The 17,223-nt window shown below is 38.3% G+C and overlaps 1 protein-coding gene across 1 annotated transcript in view; it reads right to left on the bottom strand.

The window, feature by feature from the left end:
• Positions 1-4,404: 4,404 nt before the first annotated feature.
• Positions 4,405-17,223, bottom strand: part of kcnma1a (potassium large conductance calcium-activated channel, subfamily M, alpha member 1a) — a gene marked incomplete in the record, with an annotated part of 198,584 nt that continues 185,765 nt past the window's right edge. The window contains 8 exon segments of the mRNA XM_037680098.1: positions 4,405-7,147; positions 10,032-10,060; positions 11,057-11,281; positions 11,369-11,487; positions 11,885-12,079; positions 14,055-14,185; positions 15,501-15,584; positions 16,757-16,870. Of these exon segments, the coding sequence (XP_037536026.1) occupies positions 6,996-7,147; positions 10,032-10,060; positions 11,057-11,281; positions 11,369-11,487; positions 11,885-12,079; positions 14,055-14,185; positions 15,501-15,584; positions 16,757-16,870 (1,049 nt within the window).

Consider the following 17,223-nt stretch of genomic DNA (forward strand, 5'->3'; position numbering starts at 1 on the left):
TGCGAATCTTCACCACACCACTTAAGATAACCCAAGGGTAATAGTGTTTGCACATTTGAGAGAGAAATGAGGACAAATGCCAGGGTGGGTCGTACATTCTCCTTCTGAGCAGCTGTTTGACGTTGGAGTGTGAAATTGCACACTTTAGCTTAGGAGTGTGGAGGAGGAGGGCAGGGCTCAGAGATCTACAAGGTGTCCACTGATTTTTTTTATTTTATTTTATATATTTTATTTTCTCTGTTAGGAAGAGTGTCTGAGAAGCCCTGCTGCAACATCATAACACCTTGGAACTTGTGCTGCTCATGGTGTTTGAAGGATTCTTATAAGATCTGACACATTACCTTTGACCCAGTCAACACAGTTGTTAGTACAATCAATACACTAGATTATTTGAGTTTTACAATATGCTGTGTTACATAAAGTTTAAAAATATTTTAACTTTGGCACTGCCTCATTCTGCAGACTTTGCTTTGACATAATACAGCTCTAACATGAGGAAAAGAGGATTACTTTCTCCAGGAATCACTTTATCTGTTGGCCAAACGGATCCTGATATGACCCGCCTTCACAGCAGTGACATGACACCACAGTGAGATATCTGACATGATGTCCTTTGCTCATCTGCTCTTAGCGTTTCCATATATATATATATATATACAGTATATGAGCCAGTGTGGACAAAATGTTATTCCCACCCATCACTGTGTATCCTCACTGACTGACAGCCTGACAGGTGAACATGATGGAGCAGCTAATAGCATGTCAGAAAAGGTAAATCAAAACTAATACGGAAACCAATAGAATTGTGGATTAGGAGTGACATTTAGATGTCAAAGTCATCAACCTTGTGATACGTCTCTTCACGGGTTTGTGTCACTGTGTGTTAACAAAATATCTCATGAACCACTGAACCATTTTTAATGAAACTCTCAAAGTAGTTATTGAATGGATATCTACAACTGATCAACATTTGGAGTCAACCTGATTCATTGTTCAGTCATGGCGGGGGGTTTGAAGACAACTACGTAATTTTCACAACTCCTAGTAGTATTGCATGATGAATAAATATCTTGACCGTTTTCAGCACCAAGGTCACATTATTCAAAAGGATGACTTTTTAAACCACATCTTTCATTGAAATCCAATTCTTCTCGATTCCCTGTAAAGTGAGACCTTCCTGGATCTCACAACTTTTCACCAGTTCTGAGCTGATGGCTTGCTGGATGTGTTCCGATTTTGAAGGGAAATAAGGACTGTGCATATTTCATCCATTGCACTAAGCTATCTTGGTCAACCATTGCATCTACAATGTTCAGCATTGCTCATTTTTGTGCCTCTTCTAAAATGTTTGAACCCTCATTCTGCTTTGAACTTTGAGCCTGAGAGAGACCCTGCTGATGTAACAAAACTGCCTTGTATCTTGTTACAGTGCTTGGTCTTCCTATAACGCTTGTTCTGTGATGTGAAACTGTCTTCCAAAACCTGGCCTAGGTAGTAGTTTGGCTGCTTACAGCCAGTTTTAAGTCTCCTACACAGCTGATTAAGTTTCAGTCTCTGCGTTGCAACATATGATTATTAATACCTGCTTGACATCACTGCTTAATCACACCTGGCTTTATTCATATAAAAAAAAAAAAACTAACTTTTTGCAAGTTTGTCTAGAAAAAGTGTTACTGTTTTAAAGGCTGGTCACACCATTTAGTGATTTAAATCTTCCCCTCAGTTGACAAAGTAACAATAATCTAGCAGTTAAAAACGGGGAACTAAAAAGTATGTTTACTGTAATTTCTGGACTATAAGCCGCTACTTTTTTAACACGCTTTGGACACCGTGGCTTTTACAATGCTGCAGCTAATTTATGGATTTGGGCGGGGGGAGGGTGTGCTTATGAGCGTCATGTTGCCAAAACATTTAGCCTTGTCACACCCGGGCACACACATAACTGCCCAATACACATCTCTCTTGTGGGGTGGGTCCTTGTGACTCGATGAAACTACCTGTATAAATAAAAGTAAAAATAAATAAATAAATCAAAATCTAACCAATGAAATTACCAAACAGGTCACAGTGGACCAATGAAACTTGGTTTTATTGGTCCACTGGCGGTGGGACTCCGTTCTCTACTATCCTCCCTGTTGTACCCCTTTTTATGTGTGTGTGTGTGGGGGGGGGGGGGGGGGGGGAAACAAAGTATTTGTAGCCACTCGAAATAAGTGTGAATTATGCATTTAAAATGGCGCTCTGATCTCAGTGGGAGGCTTGGATGTCTAGCAGCGTGAAGTGCACAGTGCACAAGAGGAATATGCAGATTACAGGCACTGTTCATAAAAAATAAATATAACACTTACTGTACGTATGTGTGTATGTTATTGGTACATGCAAAGTATTTAATTAAAAGTTTAGATAAAATATTTCTGTGTAAATATTTCATGTTACAACATGGACATCTTTGGGTCGTGGCTTATAGACAACAGCGAACTATGTATGTACTTTTTTTTTTTCCTTTTTAAATTTAGTGGGTGCTGCTTATATTCAGGTGTGCTCAATATTCTGGAAATTATGGTACTTCTGCAATAGCATAAAATGAAAATGCCTACAGAAGTATGTCAATTTTTTTTAGAACAGTACAGTTACAAACACATCATTGTTAACCTACTGGTATGTATTAATATACTTTACTTGTTACTTGTAAAAATTAGTGGAAAGTGAAATGTAGTAGTAGTAGTAACAATAAAACATTGTCCTCTGAAATCAAAAGGCAGCATATCACAGTTTAGAACACAAATACATACATTTTAATTTGAGAAAATACAAAAAGAAATCATGTACAATGTATGTACAAACGTTTTGTACAAGACAGTATTTTTTATCAGCAGATTATATTTGACAGAGTCAGGTAGTTCAACTCAGCACCATCAAATATGATCTAAAACATGTCCAAACTAGTTACAGTGCTATGTCAAACTCCTGTATGTTATAATGGCAATATGCCAACAAAATTGATCTGTGACAACTGACAGCAATATCCTGATATCTTTCTGAACTGATAGGCAAAAAAAGCAAGCTTTCTTAAACAAAATTGCTGAATGCAATTGCAGTGTTAAGACTTGAGACCCACCAATCCCCAAAAGTGTTACAAGTCCCAGTTCAAACTAACTTTTACAGAAATAAAAATACAAAAGTTATTAAAAATGCACTGTTTTATAACAGTAACATATGACTCATAATCTTTGATTTTTTTTTTTTCTTGTGAAAAACAACAGATGTTCCGGACGTGGGCGTCTATTTGCATCTTTCAGTCATTCATCTCTCATGAAACTGCACATCTTAACCTGATAACCTGTTATCAAGTACACAGCAGAGACAATATGTGAAACGTGGTGACTGGGACATCTACCTGCCCCAGCATCTCCCTCAGGCCTCCAGAATGCCACTTGTCGCTTTAGTGGGACTTACTTTGGGCCCTCCTCTTGACCTCCTGCACTGCCTGGCACTATACTGGCATGGAGGCATTGATGGCTTGGATGTTCTCCATGTCAGTACAAGACACTGTTTTCACAGTGGAAAACACTTGGACTCAGTTCATTTGGTGTCACTGAATGACTGAAGGATGCTTGTTCAACCTAATGCTTCATGGCACTTTAAAAACACTCTAAAAACTTTAGAGGTACACAATACAAAGACAGAAACTATTAGCGGTTCAAAAGATGTATGGAGAAGGGAACTCTCAGTTCAGTGTTGTGACATTGCCAGCCTGAATGAGTTGCACAGGTAGAAAACACAGTAAAGTATTCAAAAATAAATGATCTAATCATTTTTGTGTTGCCAGTTTAGAGTATTATATCTGAGCAATGTTATGCGTCTTAAAAGTACCGTGTAAACAAATAAGAAGCAATTGTGACATTTCATGACAGATAATAACAAGCCGACAAAATGGAATGTAAACTCTGTAATAAAACAAAGTAATACACTAGAAAACTAAGGATGTTCTCTCTTAAAACAACTGCTGAATTGGTACTACCTTCCATCTTTGTGCTGGTTGTTAAAACACAATTTTGCTTGTGCCACATAAAGTACTTGAATAGTTTCTGTTTTACAAGAATCAAAGATTTTGAGATACAAGTTTGACTTTTTTTTTTTCAATGAAACAATCAGTTCGGTCTACAATGAGTCATTGTCACTATCAGATATTATTAATTTCTTGTTGTTCAGGCTAGCGAGTATGCCATAAACAACTCCAATTATACAATTATTTTTCTCACATATTTTCTGAAAAGAAAACTATTTGCTACAGTGTGTGACAACGATGTAATCACAGTTCAAAAGTTCACGTCAAGACAATGTGTATGAAGCTTCAGTATATTTGCACCACACCCAGTAGACGGACATTAAAGCTCAGATCATTTTTGTTTGAGAAAGAAATGTGGTCTATATAATGGACTGAGATACACAAACATATTTAGCACAATATAATTCTTTCCATATTCCAAAATGGTTTTCTATTTTCAGTTACTTTTCCTTTACAGTCTACGAAGGAGTATCACTGTGATCGACAAACAGTGTCTCCGTACTAAAATGAAATCTTTTTCATATTATTTTCTGTGAAAAACACAAGCACACTGTGCTGTGGTGTACACACACTTGTTCCATACTAATGACCTAATTTAGGTCAAACACATCTAAAGAAGGCCAAGTCGGTTCTGGCCTGCACACAGTGGGATAAACTTCATATGATTTGAGTCATCCTTACCGTTCTGATCTACTCTTCAATTGGATACAGGTTTTACCCCCATAAAAACCCATTTCTCCACAATTCCATAGAAGTGCTCACAGCTAGGAACCCTTAATAGTTAGTACGCTGTTTAGTAGACACTGCATCTGTGCAACTTCTCAAGGTTTCAGGCGACCCCAAGTTTATTTCTGCAAGCACTTAAAGCCGAGCTGCCACGCTGAGGATGGTAGTTTCACAATGCAAGCTAGTCGGAGCTTTAATAGCTCCAGAGTGACGCTGATTGTTAATAAAGGGCCTGGGGGTGGGGTTTCAAAAAGAAAAAACAATTTGCTTTATTACATTGCAAAATAAATAGTGATATTTTGAAACAAGAACATGAATGATTTGATATGTTACTTTAATTAAAGATATTCAGTCTTTATCTTCTAAAGTACTTTCTTTATTATAAAAATAAGTACAAAATGAATATGTTTATGAATATAAAATAATGTTTAAATATATCAATTTAACTACATATTTTTAAGTTCATTTTATATTAACTAGATTTGGATCTATTGGAGCCACAACTGGTGCAAAATATACTTTTACTGCACATAGGCAGGCATGAAGAACACGCGTGCATTTTCAGTGTTCTTAATTGTGTTCTGTGGCATTGTTGCATTACCACCAACTATGCTTGAGCATGTCCCCATGTTAGTGGACTGAACACAGCTGCTTAACTCCTGAGAGTTTTGAGGCGTATGACATCTGGATTGGCAACAGAGAACATCCAAGCTCTTAACTGCCTCTGTGCCAACCCTGTGCCAGGCAGTTGCTCCATTCAAAGGAGGACCCATGTATGCCCACTATAAGCAATATGTGGCATTCCCTTCCTCAGACAGGAAGTTGAGGTAAAACACGAAACATTCAGAAGATGCAGGACTCTTCCTTTTGATCCCGATCCTGCCGCAGATATGACGGCAATGAGTTCAGGATGAGCATGCAGCTGGTGTTCATGTCAGATCAGCTCAGTCATAGTTGGGGGATTTAGGTTTCTCTTAAAATGCAACTTAATTGTTTTGAAGATCCAAATCTTTTAGACTCTTGTTGTTTGTTTCTACCACAACTCATATTTTTAGCACTGAGATCCCACATGCTGCCCTCTTCAAGCTGCACCAGCACATACAAACTGGCGAGGTGGGTACTTTACAGTGACAGGCGCAACACAAGAGGAAAAAGTGACTGAGTTACATACACACGTGGCATGTACATATACACTCCTGAATGCATGGACTGGACACATCGTTTATCGTCTTGATCATGTTTTCAGGCCAATTGCTCACATTGTACTGGATGTGTTGTAAATGGGGTTCGAGCACATATCATGCAAGGTTAAAACTGAGTCTAAGCCTCACTATCCACAAAAGACGTGAGTACTGTATTGCCTTTGTTGAAGCATGAACCTACATTGCACTATTCTTTGTTATTATATTACTGTTTGCAAGGTCATTTAGTTTTGCAAGCCTGTAATTCTTTCATTCAAACCACTGGATGCAAATGAGCAAACCTTAAGCAGTGACACAATGGACAGCAATCAAAAACAATTTTAGAATCCTTCCACAACATAGCATCCCTTTCTTCCTGCTTTCTGTCTTCCTTCCATCTCTTTCTGATCTCCCCCAAAACACATTATCAGGGGTTGATGTCTCTAGTTCCATCCCAAAAAAAAGAAAAAAACTTTTCAGTTTTAGTGCAAATAGAACAGAAGCTGACAGAAGATCTTATGTCAATGAACCCAGCTGGTTTTATGTGACACATCCGAGAGGATTTTGGGGAGATGGTATGATCAGTTTACAGCTGTAACCCTACCCTCCAACAACAGCCACTTAATCCATGGCATCTGGTCTCATGAAGAGGTGAACTATTGCAAAGAATAACAGGAAGTACATTTTGTCAACTCTTAAAGTAATTCCAAAAAAAAAAAAAAAATGCTAGGGGAAGGGGCTGTACAGTTCTTAATTGATTGTCATTATGTACATCTCTATGAATACATTTATAAATTAAAGAATGTCCAAAGCTTGGAAGTAAGATTTAAGGTATGCACACAGGAGGTCACGTCCAGTCTAGGTTTCCAACTTAATCCTTGATTGGAAGAATGAGTGAAGAGAAACGTTGTCTTCAATGTCTATATCGATATCACCATCACTTCTCCACTGGTGATCTCTGCCCATGTCCTTAGACAGAGATCTCACAGATTTCTGGTGTCAGCAAGAAAAGCAGGAGTTCAGCATTCATCTTCAACTTCTCTGATCGGTGGAATCAGGCTACTAGTAGATTTGTATTGGTTGACTTGGTTGGCCATGTGAGTGCTCATGGGCTTGATCTGAATGTTCCTTGGGTAGGCATTTTCAGGTTCATCTGTAAACCATTTCTTTTCTAAAAAGGAACAAGGCAAGAGAGAAAGAAAACAATGAGTTAGCTTGAAAAGGTTTGTAACATAAACCATTCACAACCATAAAACCTCAGTTTAAGGGACTTTAATATTTGCACGGCATCTTTTTGGATAGTCTCACATTGTGAGGTCTGGGCTCTGGTGCAATGAAATCAGACGCCCACTCAAAATTAAAAAGACACTTTCAATGCAAGTTTCTATGAGCATTTATATGATTTGTTGGAATTCCTGTTTTATGATCATAATTTATTTATTTTGAGACATTCAACTATGTCAGATTTATGTTTGAACCAAAATATATTGTTTAAGGAAGAATAGAAATCAGAATGTTTCCTTACGATAAAACTATATGCATTTTATATGCTTTTAATGAGCCTTCTCTCAATCTAAAGGAAGAGACTGTGTTAAGGTGAAGACTATGCACATTCTATTCATCGACCTAACTATTGATGGTAAAATACTTCATGCAAAGTCATTTCAAAGCACATACAACGCCATTTGTCTGCAGTAAAAAAAAAAAAAGAAAGCGAATGTTGGAAAGTAGTTTAACTTAAGCTAAACATTTCATGTTTACATAGTGGTAGATGAACTTGTTCATTTTGCTGGCTGTTCAAATGCATAAAATATTTTAAACGCAAGCCAATTAAGAGCTTGATGATTATTTACACTTTTAAATCCTGCTGGTCACACACACCTTGCATCATCACTATATCTAGCCCTGATGCCAGGTCTCTCTTACACACACGGTTACACAATTTCAGCTACATGACTATATGTACACTCCTTGCCAGATCAGAGGTATATTATCGGTGAATCAAATTCAAACTTCACCATGGCCATTTAAAACATGATACTAAGCTTGATACCACTGCACATTTGTACATCTCCAAATGGTTATTTTTTCGAGTCACCCTGATTCAAGATGGCTGCCACAGATAATCTTCTTAGCAAACACAAAAACTGATATTGTTCAGTCATTTACGCAAAGAGTTTCTAATTGTGGCGTATTAGAAAATATTTTGTTTAGGGGTTTGTTAAATCAAAATTCCCACAGAATATAAAAACACGTTTGTTATTTCAAGTTGTGCCTGTTCTGCAGTATACCTGCAGTGCACTAACAACACTAAACTTTCAGTCACAGAGCAACCATAAATAGAACATTTCATGCAATAATCTGTCCCAATGTTGATATTTAAAACATTTTATGCAACTGCACTGTCATATATGTGTACAAATGACTTTGCATTTAGATATTTTATGGGTCATTAAAAAACAGTCACAAATTTGGATCTTGAAACTTGCTCAAGAAAATGAAAAATGCTTATCTATTACACAGTTAGTATAAGCTATTTTAGAACATTAATTATTAGTTAATTATTCATTAGTGTTTAATCATTAATAACAAATTTAAACTAGTCATTGGTTCTTTGGGTTGTGTAGCTTCTAGGATAATGATTTACAGAGTGTATAATTTCCTTGACAGTCATATGCCGGTGTAGATTCACAGTCGTTCACGACATGACAGAAAACAAACTTAGTTGAGCAAAATATGTTCAACTACAGAACTGAAGTTCAGGTTTTGGTTGTTTTTTTTTACACTTTTGGATCAAGACAGTATTTGATCACTGTCAACTTTAGAGCAGGAATGAGATCTGGCAGGTTGGATGGGCCATTTCTGGGAAAATCTCTTCATATTTAAAAAAGGCTGCTCAAACACAGTTTCTGAGAAAAGGGACGGGTGTATGCCAAATATCAGAAGTTTATAAACTCTCTCCCCACCCTTCAAGTCTATCAATGCCATTCAGTATGTCACTTTTAGAGTGAAGTTGTAACATCAAGTTTTAACTTTGCTATGTGGAGCAAACCTTATGTGTGTGTGTGTGTGTGGAGTGCATAGGAACTTGCATGTGTGAAGACTCATTTGTGTGTATGGAAGGTGTGTGTGTGTGGGGGTGGGTGGGTGGGTGGGGGGGGGGGGGTGTCAGCAAGCTTAAGGCTGCAGGGCTGTGTGTTAGAGCACAGGCATTTGATGTGTAGAATTGTGCCTCAGGTGAAGCAAGATGTCTGCCATCTCTCTCCGGAGTCTGCTGCTGATACGGTGAACTTGGTGATGTCGCCTCTAACCATCATATCAGGCGCACAGGGTTACAAGGAGGGAACTTACACACTCATATCCCATTTTAATATAAACTTTAAATTGGTCACACCTCCCACTTTCTTGGTGTGACCGATGGCACAGGGCTGGACACACTTTTCTAAAGTTCTGTGAAGAAGTAAGAAATTGGGCTGCATCAGGAGGATTTGAATGAGTCTGACCTACATGTGAGTTAAGATTTGGGTTTGTACAGTTGGAAAACGTGTTACTCTGCGCTCTATACTAGTAAACTTTACTTTACAAGAACACAAGTCTGACATCAAGTGTGCTACAGTCGTCTGAAAGCATTCAACAGGGAGGGAAAATGCATAAACACACAAACCTCTCACACAATGCAAACCATCTCAAGTAAATAAAAAAGGCATGATAAATAATGAAAAGAAAAATATGTGATTTTTTTTTCCCATAGGAACAGAAAACAGATCATTAGGTAAAGCAACTAAATGCACAAAGAAACTGGGGTGGTGGGGGTGGGGTGTCTCAGCCTCATGCAAGATGTGCCTTATCATGGCAAGTAGGAGGGAAGAGCAGCAGCAGACATTTTGCTTTCCAAACAAAAGCAAAACTTAAACTGAGGCATGGTTTACTTCATATCTTAAGGATAAAATAAATCAAACAAACTCCCCTTGTCATAACAATATCCACAGGAGACATAGTTATGAGAACCCCCAGGTAAATGTTGCTAAGTCATGCAGAATCGTTAACTTGCATACCTTGGCTCATTCTATTCATCCTTGTTGCACTTCAAAAAGAGAGGTAAGTAATCTACTGTAAGTGAGTAGTGGTTACAGTCAATACACACCTGACAAATAGTCTATTTAAAACTGCATAGAGTTACTACAGTATTTAGGCAATAAATACATTCTAATTTTAAGAAGTCCTTAAGGTTTATCATCTGCCGTTTTACAGTTCCTGAGTCCAGCTGTAACAAATCTGCATGCTTTCAAGAAAAGTCACAAGTTCAAAATTACTGTAATCTCCCAACTCAAAAGTTAATGGAAAGTTAAGGAGGGAGACACGACGCAAAAGTCAAAGCGTTTCACTAAAGTAAAAAAAAAAAAAAAAAATTGTAACAGTGCAATAAACAGAACATGTAATTAGAATCTGCTTAACAGAACATGCAGAAAAAGAAGCACTACAGATGCACAACACATCTAACGACCGGTGTTTTTATGAGTAGCAGTGTATTAAAAAGCCCCATTTGCTTCATTACCACAGTAAATAAATCACAATACGTTACGTCCATGATCTAGGCACTGATCATGAGCACAAATATCCAACAAACAACGGTTACTTCACAATACTACCATTTAGACACAAACGGCTACACATTAAGACAGAAACGATAGGTAGACCAAACAACATACTAAATGTGTGTTACGTTTTGACAAAAAGCTTGTTTCTATGCCACCCAAACAACAAGTTTAATGGTACACAATGCCAAGAATTCACAAGATAAAAGTTTAATAAACAAGCCTAGATATTACTGGTTTGCTGATATCCTATTATGGTTGATGTGATGTTAGAGCAAAGACCACATGCAGATGATTATAAAATTATAAAATTAAAAATAAACACTTGGCATGGACACAAAGCACAAGCCACGCAATACACAGTAATTATCATCGCATGTGTAGTCACAGTCCGCACACAAAGACACACCTATACACAAAACACATTAGGTGTAAACCTCCGATCATGCACACTAATCCAACACAGGATATGCAAGTGCACGTACTTCTGTTTGTCACGGGCCTCCCTGCTCTTACTGCTGCGGTTCTGCCTGTTGGAGGGGGGTACGGAGTGCACAGAGGAGCTCTTTTTGCTGGAGGAATGGGAGGAGTGGGAGGAGTGGGATAAGCTTGTCCTTGACTGGCCAGCATTGTGGTCAAACTGCATGAGGCAGAAGATCAAGTCTGTCGGCACGAGCTCAAACTCATACGGGGGATTTGTGATCACATATCTGGAAAAAAAGAGCAGGAAAGTGGCAACTTTGAATGCATTACTCATTTAAGAGAAGTAAAGTGTGTTGCGTTAGCCGCGACCCTACCGTTTTGTGCATTGGCTTGGCATGCTGAGATGAGCATCTCGTAGTCTGTAGATTCCAAAACACAGCATGTTGTACGTCTTCAATGCTTTACAGAATAAATCCCCGTAGCAGCCGCCATCCTGAGGAACAGCAGAACAAAGGCAGCGCCGGCGCGTTAGCTCGTCTTACTGTGGTGAACTCACTTTCTGCCTATAACAAGAAGTTTATGTAAAGCTGTATGAAAATTAATGTGTTCTGCATCTGCTTTCCTTTTATGTGAGCGCATAACGCTGGCACTGGAGACTGCGGCAATTAGCCGCGTCACATTTTATCCTAGAAAACAAAAAAGTTGCTCTATAGGTCTGGTTATGTATAACCAACAAAACAGAAAGAAACCCCTTCAAAGTGTTTTCCACCTACTGAGTCTTCCGTGACATGACTGCTGTTGGATTAAGAAACGCAGTGAGCAGAGGCAGCCAAGATGCACGAAGCTGGGAATTGCCAAAATGTGCTCCTTTCACTTAATCATTCACCTACCCCCAAGTCAGCAAACGGGCCATCGTAGAGGGCTAGCTGGGCAACGCGACACCTGTCTCTGTTAGCCAGTGTCTGTGGCGTGCTGTAACCTCCTCTGAGAGCGTTCTCCTCAGCTAACAGAGCCTCCAGCTCTGGCGTGGCTCCCCCTGTGACGAGTGTCCGGATTAGTGTGAGGATGTTGTCGTTGAAGTACGTCTGAGGAGAACACAGATAGGATTTCTGTTCAAAGATGCACTTGAAGTCACAGCCAGGATGATATAAGATGAGTAACACAAACGGGCAGTGAGTTAAATTGACCTTTGTGACGCTCACTTGGAGCTGAATTGGAAATTTAAAAAAAAAAAGTCTGGCTTGACTGTGCTTGTACTTTATGCTTGGGTCATCTTATAATGTACATACAGTAGAAATATTATTTATAGAGATGTAATAGAACTCAAAACTTCACAAATTCATTTATACATATTTTAGCCTATATTAATATCTAAACAAGTGTTCAGTATAACACCTCTAACAAAAATTAGATCAAGGATTGCGTAAACAATTTGGCCATCCTCTCCTATTTGGGTGACTTACTGATTAATTTATCCTAAATATATATTTAAAAAAAAAAACATGGTTTCATATTTTTAATTACACATTTTACACCACTTTTCATAGGTTGACATAATTTCCTTGAGCCTGGGTGTAAAAACTTTGACATGCATTGGTCAAACTTTGTTTTTTGTGCTGCTTTTGTCAATGCTTGTATACATTCTCTTGTGGTATTCAACCTGAAAGTTTTATTTTGTTTACTTGTTTGTTTTGGTCACTATCAATAAGTTCAGCAAAACAGTTTAGGTTCTTAATTTTAGCTTTTTAAAACCATGCTAGGAACGACAGGTTGCATTTTCAAATGTCATTAATAAATAAACATGCATATATATCACAGTCAATAATCTCAGGTTTAAGTTTTCCAGCTTTTACGCGTATAATCTGAGTTTATTTTGTTTCAGTTGATTAAATAAAACAGACAAAGTTAAACCAGCGTCATTCTTTTTGCTGAACACAAAAGCAGAACGCCTGCCTTCTACTTCTGAGACAACATTTTGACTGCGCTCTCGGGGTGTCACGTTCTCTTGTCCTTCAAGCTGTTCGGGGCCCGCTTGTCCCTGGTACAAAGACAGCCCATGTCACTCGGCAGCCGGGCCAGAATGGCAGCGCCTCTCCCTGGGCCCCTGACAGGCCTGCGGAGCCTCATGATGGATGAGCAGTGTACATTAGCTGGCTTCACCTCTGACCGGAGCTGGACTACAGCTGACGCCTGCGCTGCTCCCCATGCAGCTCAGCACTGCACGCACCTCTAACCTCTCATTCAAGAAGAAGACTTCAGGAATTAAGCCATCACATCAACAAAGGAGAGGAAAAAATGCATTTGTCATGAGCAGGGGGTGAGAAAAGGCTTCTAGAAAACTGATTTTAATTTATCCCCTTTAGCTCATCTTCAGTGAAGTGATGACGTTGTTGATAGATGAAGCACTCCTTATGCTAACCTTGAACATTTACTCTATTTAAAGATCGAAAAAGCCTCTTGAATGTCATACTCATACAACTGAAGATTATGTGTTGGCAGGCAAATTCAATTGACATTCTGTGCAATTAAATGTAACATTCTACATTTACATAAATGCACCAAAAAAAAGTGCATCTACTGAAACATATTGTAAAATTCAAATCATTTAGTTTACTGAAGCAGCAAAGTCTCCAATGTTTGTAATTTTATATGATTTTTAAGGATAAGATCACATTTTTGAGTAATTTAAGCTTTTTTTATTTTAATGGATGGTCACATGACTTTATTTAATTTATCATTTATTTTATGTTTATTTTTTATTTTATTTATTATTTAATTGTATTTTTATCATTTATTTATTTTAATGCATTTTATATTTTATTATACTTAATTAATTTTTGTATTTTTATATTTATTTTATTATTTTTTGCTTTATTTTATTTTTTTTATTCTTATTTACCAGACAAGTTGGACAAAAAAGAAAATTTAAATAATTTGTGTCCAAATAACTGAGTCTGAATCACTTTAAAGCTGCTGGCAGGTAATAAAAATGATAAAATATATGCTGTGAGATGTTTTTTTTTTTTTTAACACAAGTTTGTAGTCTGTTCAAAACCTTACCGCACTCATCAGGGAGTCCAGTACACTGACAGCAAAGGCAGTGCCGCAGGCGAAGGGTTGAGTGAGGTACAGCTCTGTGTCTGGATCATCGTCATCATCTTGGTCCAGGAACTGAACGTTTGAGTCATTCACTGGGGGAGGGGGGGGGGGGGGGACACAGCTGAGTTAGAGAAGGCCATTGTGATGGTGGCACCTACACATACTGTACCTTACAGTTTTGAAATGTGCAATATTTGTATTGTAAATATAATAATATTAATACATTTTGTCTATCTTGAGTTATATTTTATTAATTTATCATAATTATGTAAAAGGAAAGTCTCAAATATAGAACTATTGATTTGGGTTTGTATTAAAATGTAACATCTGCAACTGCTTTAACTTTTTAATATTAAATTGGATAATTTTTTCTTCACACAATTTACTTTTATTTTAAATGTCTTAAACAATCATAAATTCCCAATGGGGGCAAAAACAAACCAGATATTTTATGTGTACTGAACATTTTTTGTTTATGTGTATTGTCTTATTGACTTGTTTTTATTTGGTCTTGAACATCACAGTAAAAATGACATTTTAAACATGCAGGATGTATTTCACACAGATACAGGAACAATAGTATTTTGGAGAAGTCACCTATTTTAAAGACTTTGTAGACATGTAGTTTGTTCAGTGCTTACAATATATAAGTTACTCATTCTGTATCAACATCTTTAAAATAAATACAGATGTTGGATCACCATGCATTTACAAACTCATGCTTTGATTTCCAGTTTCCCTTCATAATGTGTCTGTCACATCATTACTGCAGAAAAAACTTTAGATTTTTACCTGTGTGCTGAAAATCGAATAAAATAACATCACTTGAAAATGCAAAAAAATACTCAAGTCTTTGACGTGTACAATGTCCACACTTCACAGACAATATAAGGAGGAGAATAAAAAAAAACAACAGAAGTTGTATTAATGTTTTTGTTGTTTTATTGCCGGACTCCAGTGAGCTGTAGAAGAGAAATGTCAATCAGACAAGGGACTGATGCAAACGGGCCTCGGCCACAGGAGTTAAGCAGGAGGGCGAAAGAGAAAGTAGGGGTGTTTTTGAGCGGGCAAGTGTTTTTTAGAGGAGAGGAGGAAGGGTGAGGTGAAGAGGAGCGTGCCGCTATATGAAAACAGCCACAAGAACAGAGTGCGCGTGATCAAATCCCTAGTGATGCTCTGCAAACACAAAAAAGAAAAACGAAACAAATTCCCCCCAAAACTTTCCATTCAAAGTGTCCTGCATGAAGACAGTCCATTTCAACCAGAACGACAAATAAAACTGTGCTCGAAGTGAAGCCATGGGAACAGCGAGGGCCTTGACTGCAGCCAGATAAATCGAGACAAGCTGATAAGGAGCTGCGCGGAGCGAGGGAACCAACGGCAGCACACGACAGAGGCTCAGCTTACCCAGCTCTGTTATCATTTGTACGTTGGTTCCACTTTTTGTTTCCTGACTGAGTGAAACCAACGGCAGTAGTTTGCCAGGTTTAGCTAATGGTGATGAAACTGTGGAGTGGGGCAGAAATGGCGTTATTGAAACAGTTTCAAAGGGCATTTTGCTGTCTGAACACTCGTGTCGATTCCAGGATCGCTCTCTGAAACGCTCACGGTTGTCCTGTGCCTAAAAGTAAAGCACTCTGGATTAAAGAGCAGCCGTGTCACGGCGCTAACCAATTACAACCACAATAAATCGTGTCAGGGTAACAGTACACGGGATAAACAAGGTCTTATTCATAAACAAACCCACTTCACACTCCATGCAAAATAAAAATAAATCAATCATGCAACTCTGGTGTGGAGTGTTTTTACGTTTCATCTTGGCAAGATTCTGCTGCTGGCACTCTAACCTTGAACAAACGACACTGTAATTACAGTACGTGGTACCAGTATGACATGAAGCCTACCTCATCTGCATGCTTTCGCCCATTCCTTTTCTGAGGGACAATGCTATCACATCTGGTGTAGCTGCTATGTGAAATGGCTGGCTGACAGCATGCAAAGCCACAGTTCTGGTGCTGGGACAATAAGTCCAACTGGCTTTGACGATTACACATGTGGTCAGCAGTGTAATGGGAGAGCCTCCATTCAGGTAATGGCTGGCACGAGCGCAGCTAACATTAGGTGGCTCCTTTTTCTTTCTGGTCTTTCCTTAGCTGGTCTCATGCTCCATTGCTCTCTAATTGGGTCAGGGGAGACAAAGTAGCTGGTCTCTGGTGCTTTACAAGGCCCCTCAGAGATCTGAAAGTTTCATGAGGCCCCATCACCATTGGGAATACAAGCGGTGACATTGTTATTAATAAATGGACCAATTTTGCAACCAAGGCACTTTTTTTTTTGCTTCTACCTTTTTTCCCCTCTCTCACCCTCTCCATCGGGCTGAGTTTCTCTTATCCATTAATGGACAAATTGCAGGAGATGGAGCTTTTGTCCTAAAAGTGCCTGTCTGACATCCTCAAATTGACTCGTCACTTGACAACAACTAGTCAGATAAGAACTTGAGGTGGCCAATGTCAAGAAATTGAACTAAAAGTCATGTCAGAGTGGAGCTTGTGGTAGCTGACTGAGGTCTTGGAGTGTCAGCTTGATGTCTGAAAAGACCTATGAGTTAGTTACTGGGTATGGCATGCACTGTTTACATAGGAGGTGGGTGGAAACAGTTTTACCGAGTTCAGTGATGATGGGGATGTTGGATCCGGTGGTTACTGATGCCTGACGAACGAAGCCATGTACTGGACTGCTGTCTGGAGATGTCCTGTCCATTCCGGGAGGTGTGAAACCTGAAGCCAACAAGAAAACAAAGATACGACACAATGAAGTCAGTAAATGAAAGAAGAAGGCAACGTCAGGGGATGCTCTTTAAAAAAATGCTGAAAAGCAAACTGTGTTGCACATGTAAATATAAATTGTACTTTACCTGCAAAGTGATCAGTATTGTAACTGTATTTACAGCACGGAGTAGGTTTTTTTAGACACTTTTACAGTTAATTTAATTTTTTAAGCAATTTCCTCCGTAGATATTTTGTTAAAACTTTATATGTATACTGTAAGATAGATAGATAGATAGATAGATAGATAGATAGATAGATAGATAGATAGATAGATAGATAGATAGATAGATAGATAGATAGAT

Source organism: Nematolebias whitei, chromosome 1, assembly GCF_014905685.2.
Source record: "Nematolebias whitei isolate Nwh7 chromosome 1, NemWhi1, whole genome shotgun sequence".
Taxonomy (NCBI): Eukaryota; Metazoa; Chordata; class Actinopteri; order Cyprinodontiformes; family Rivulidae; genus Nematolebias; species Nematolebias whitei.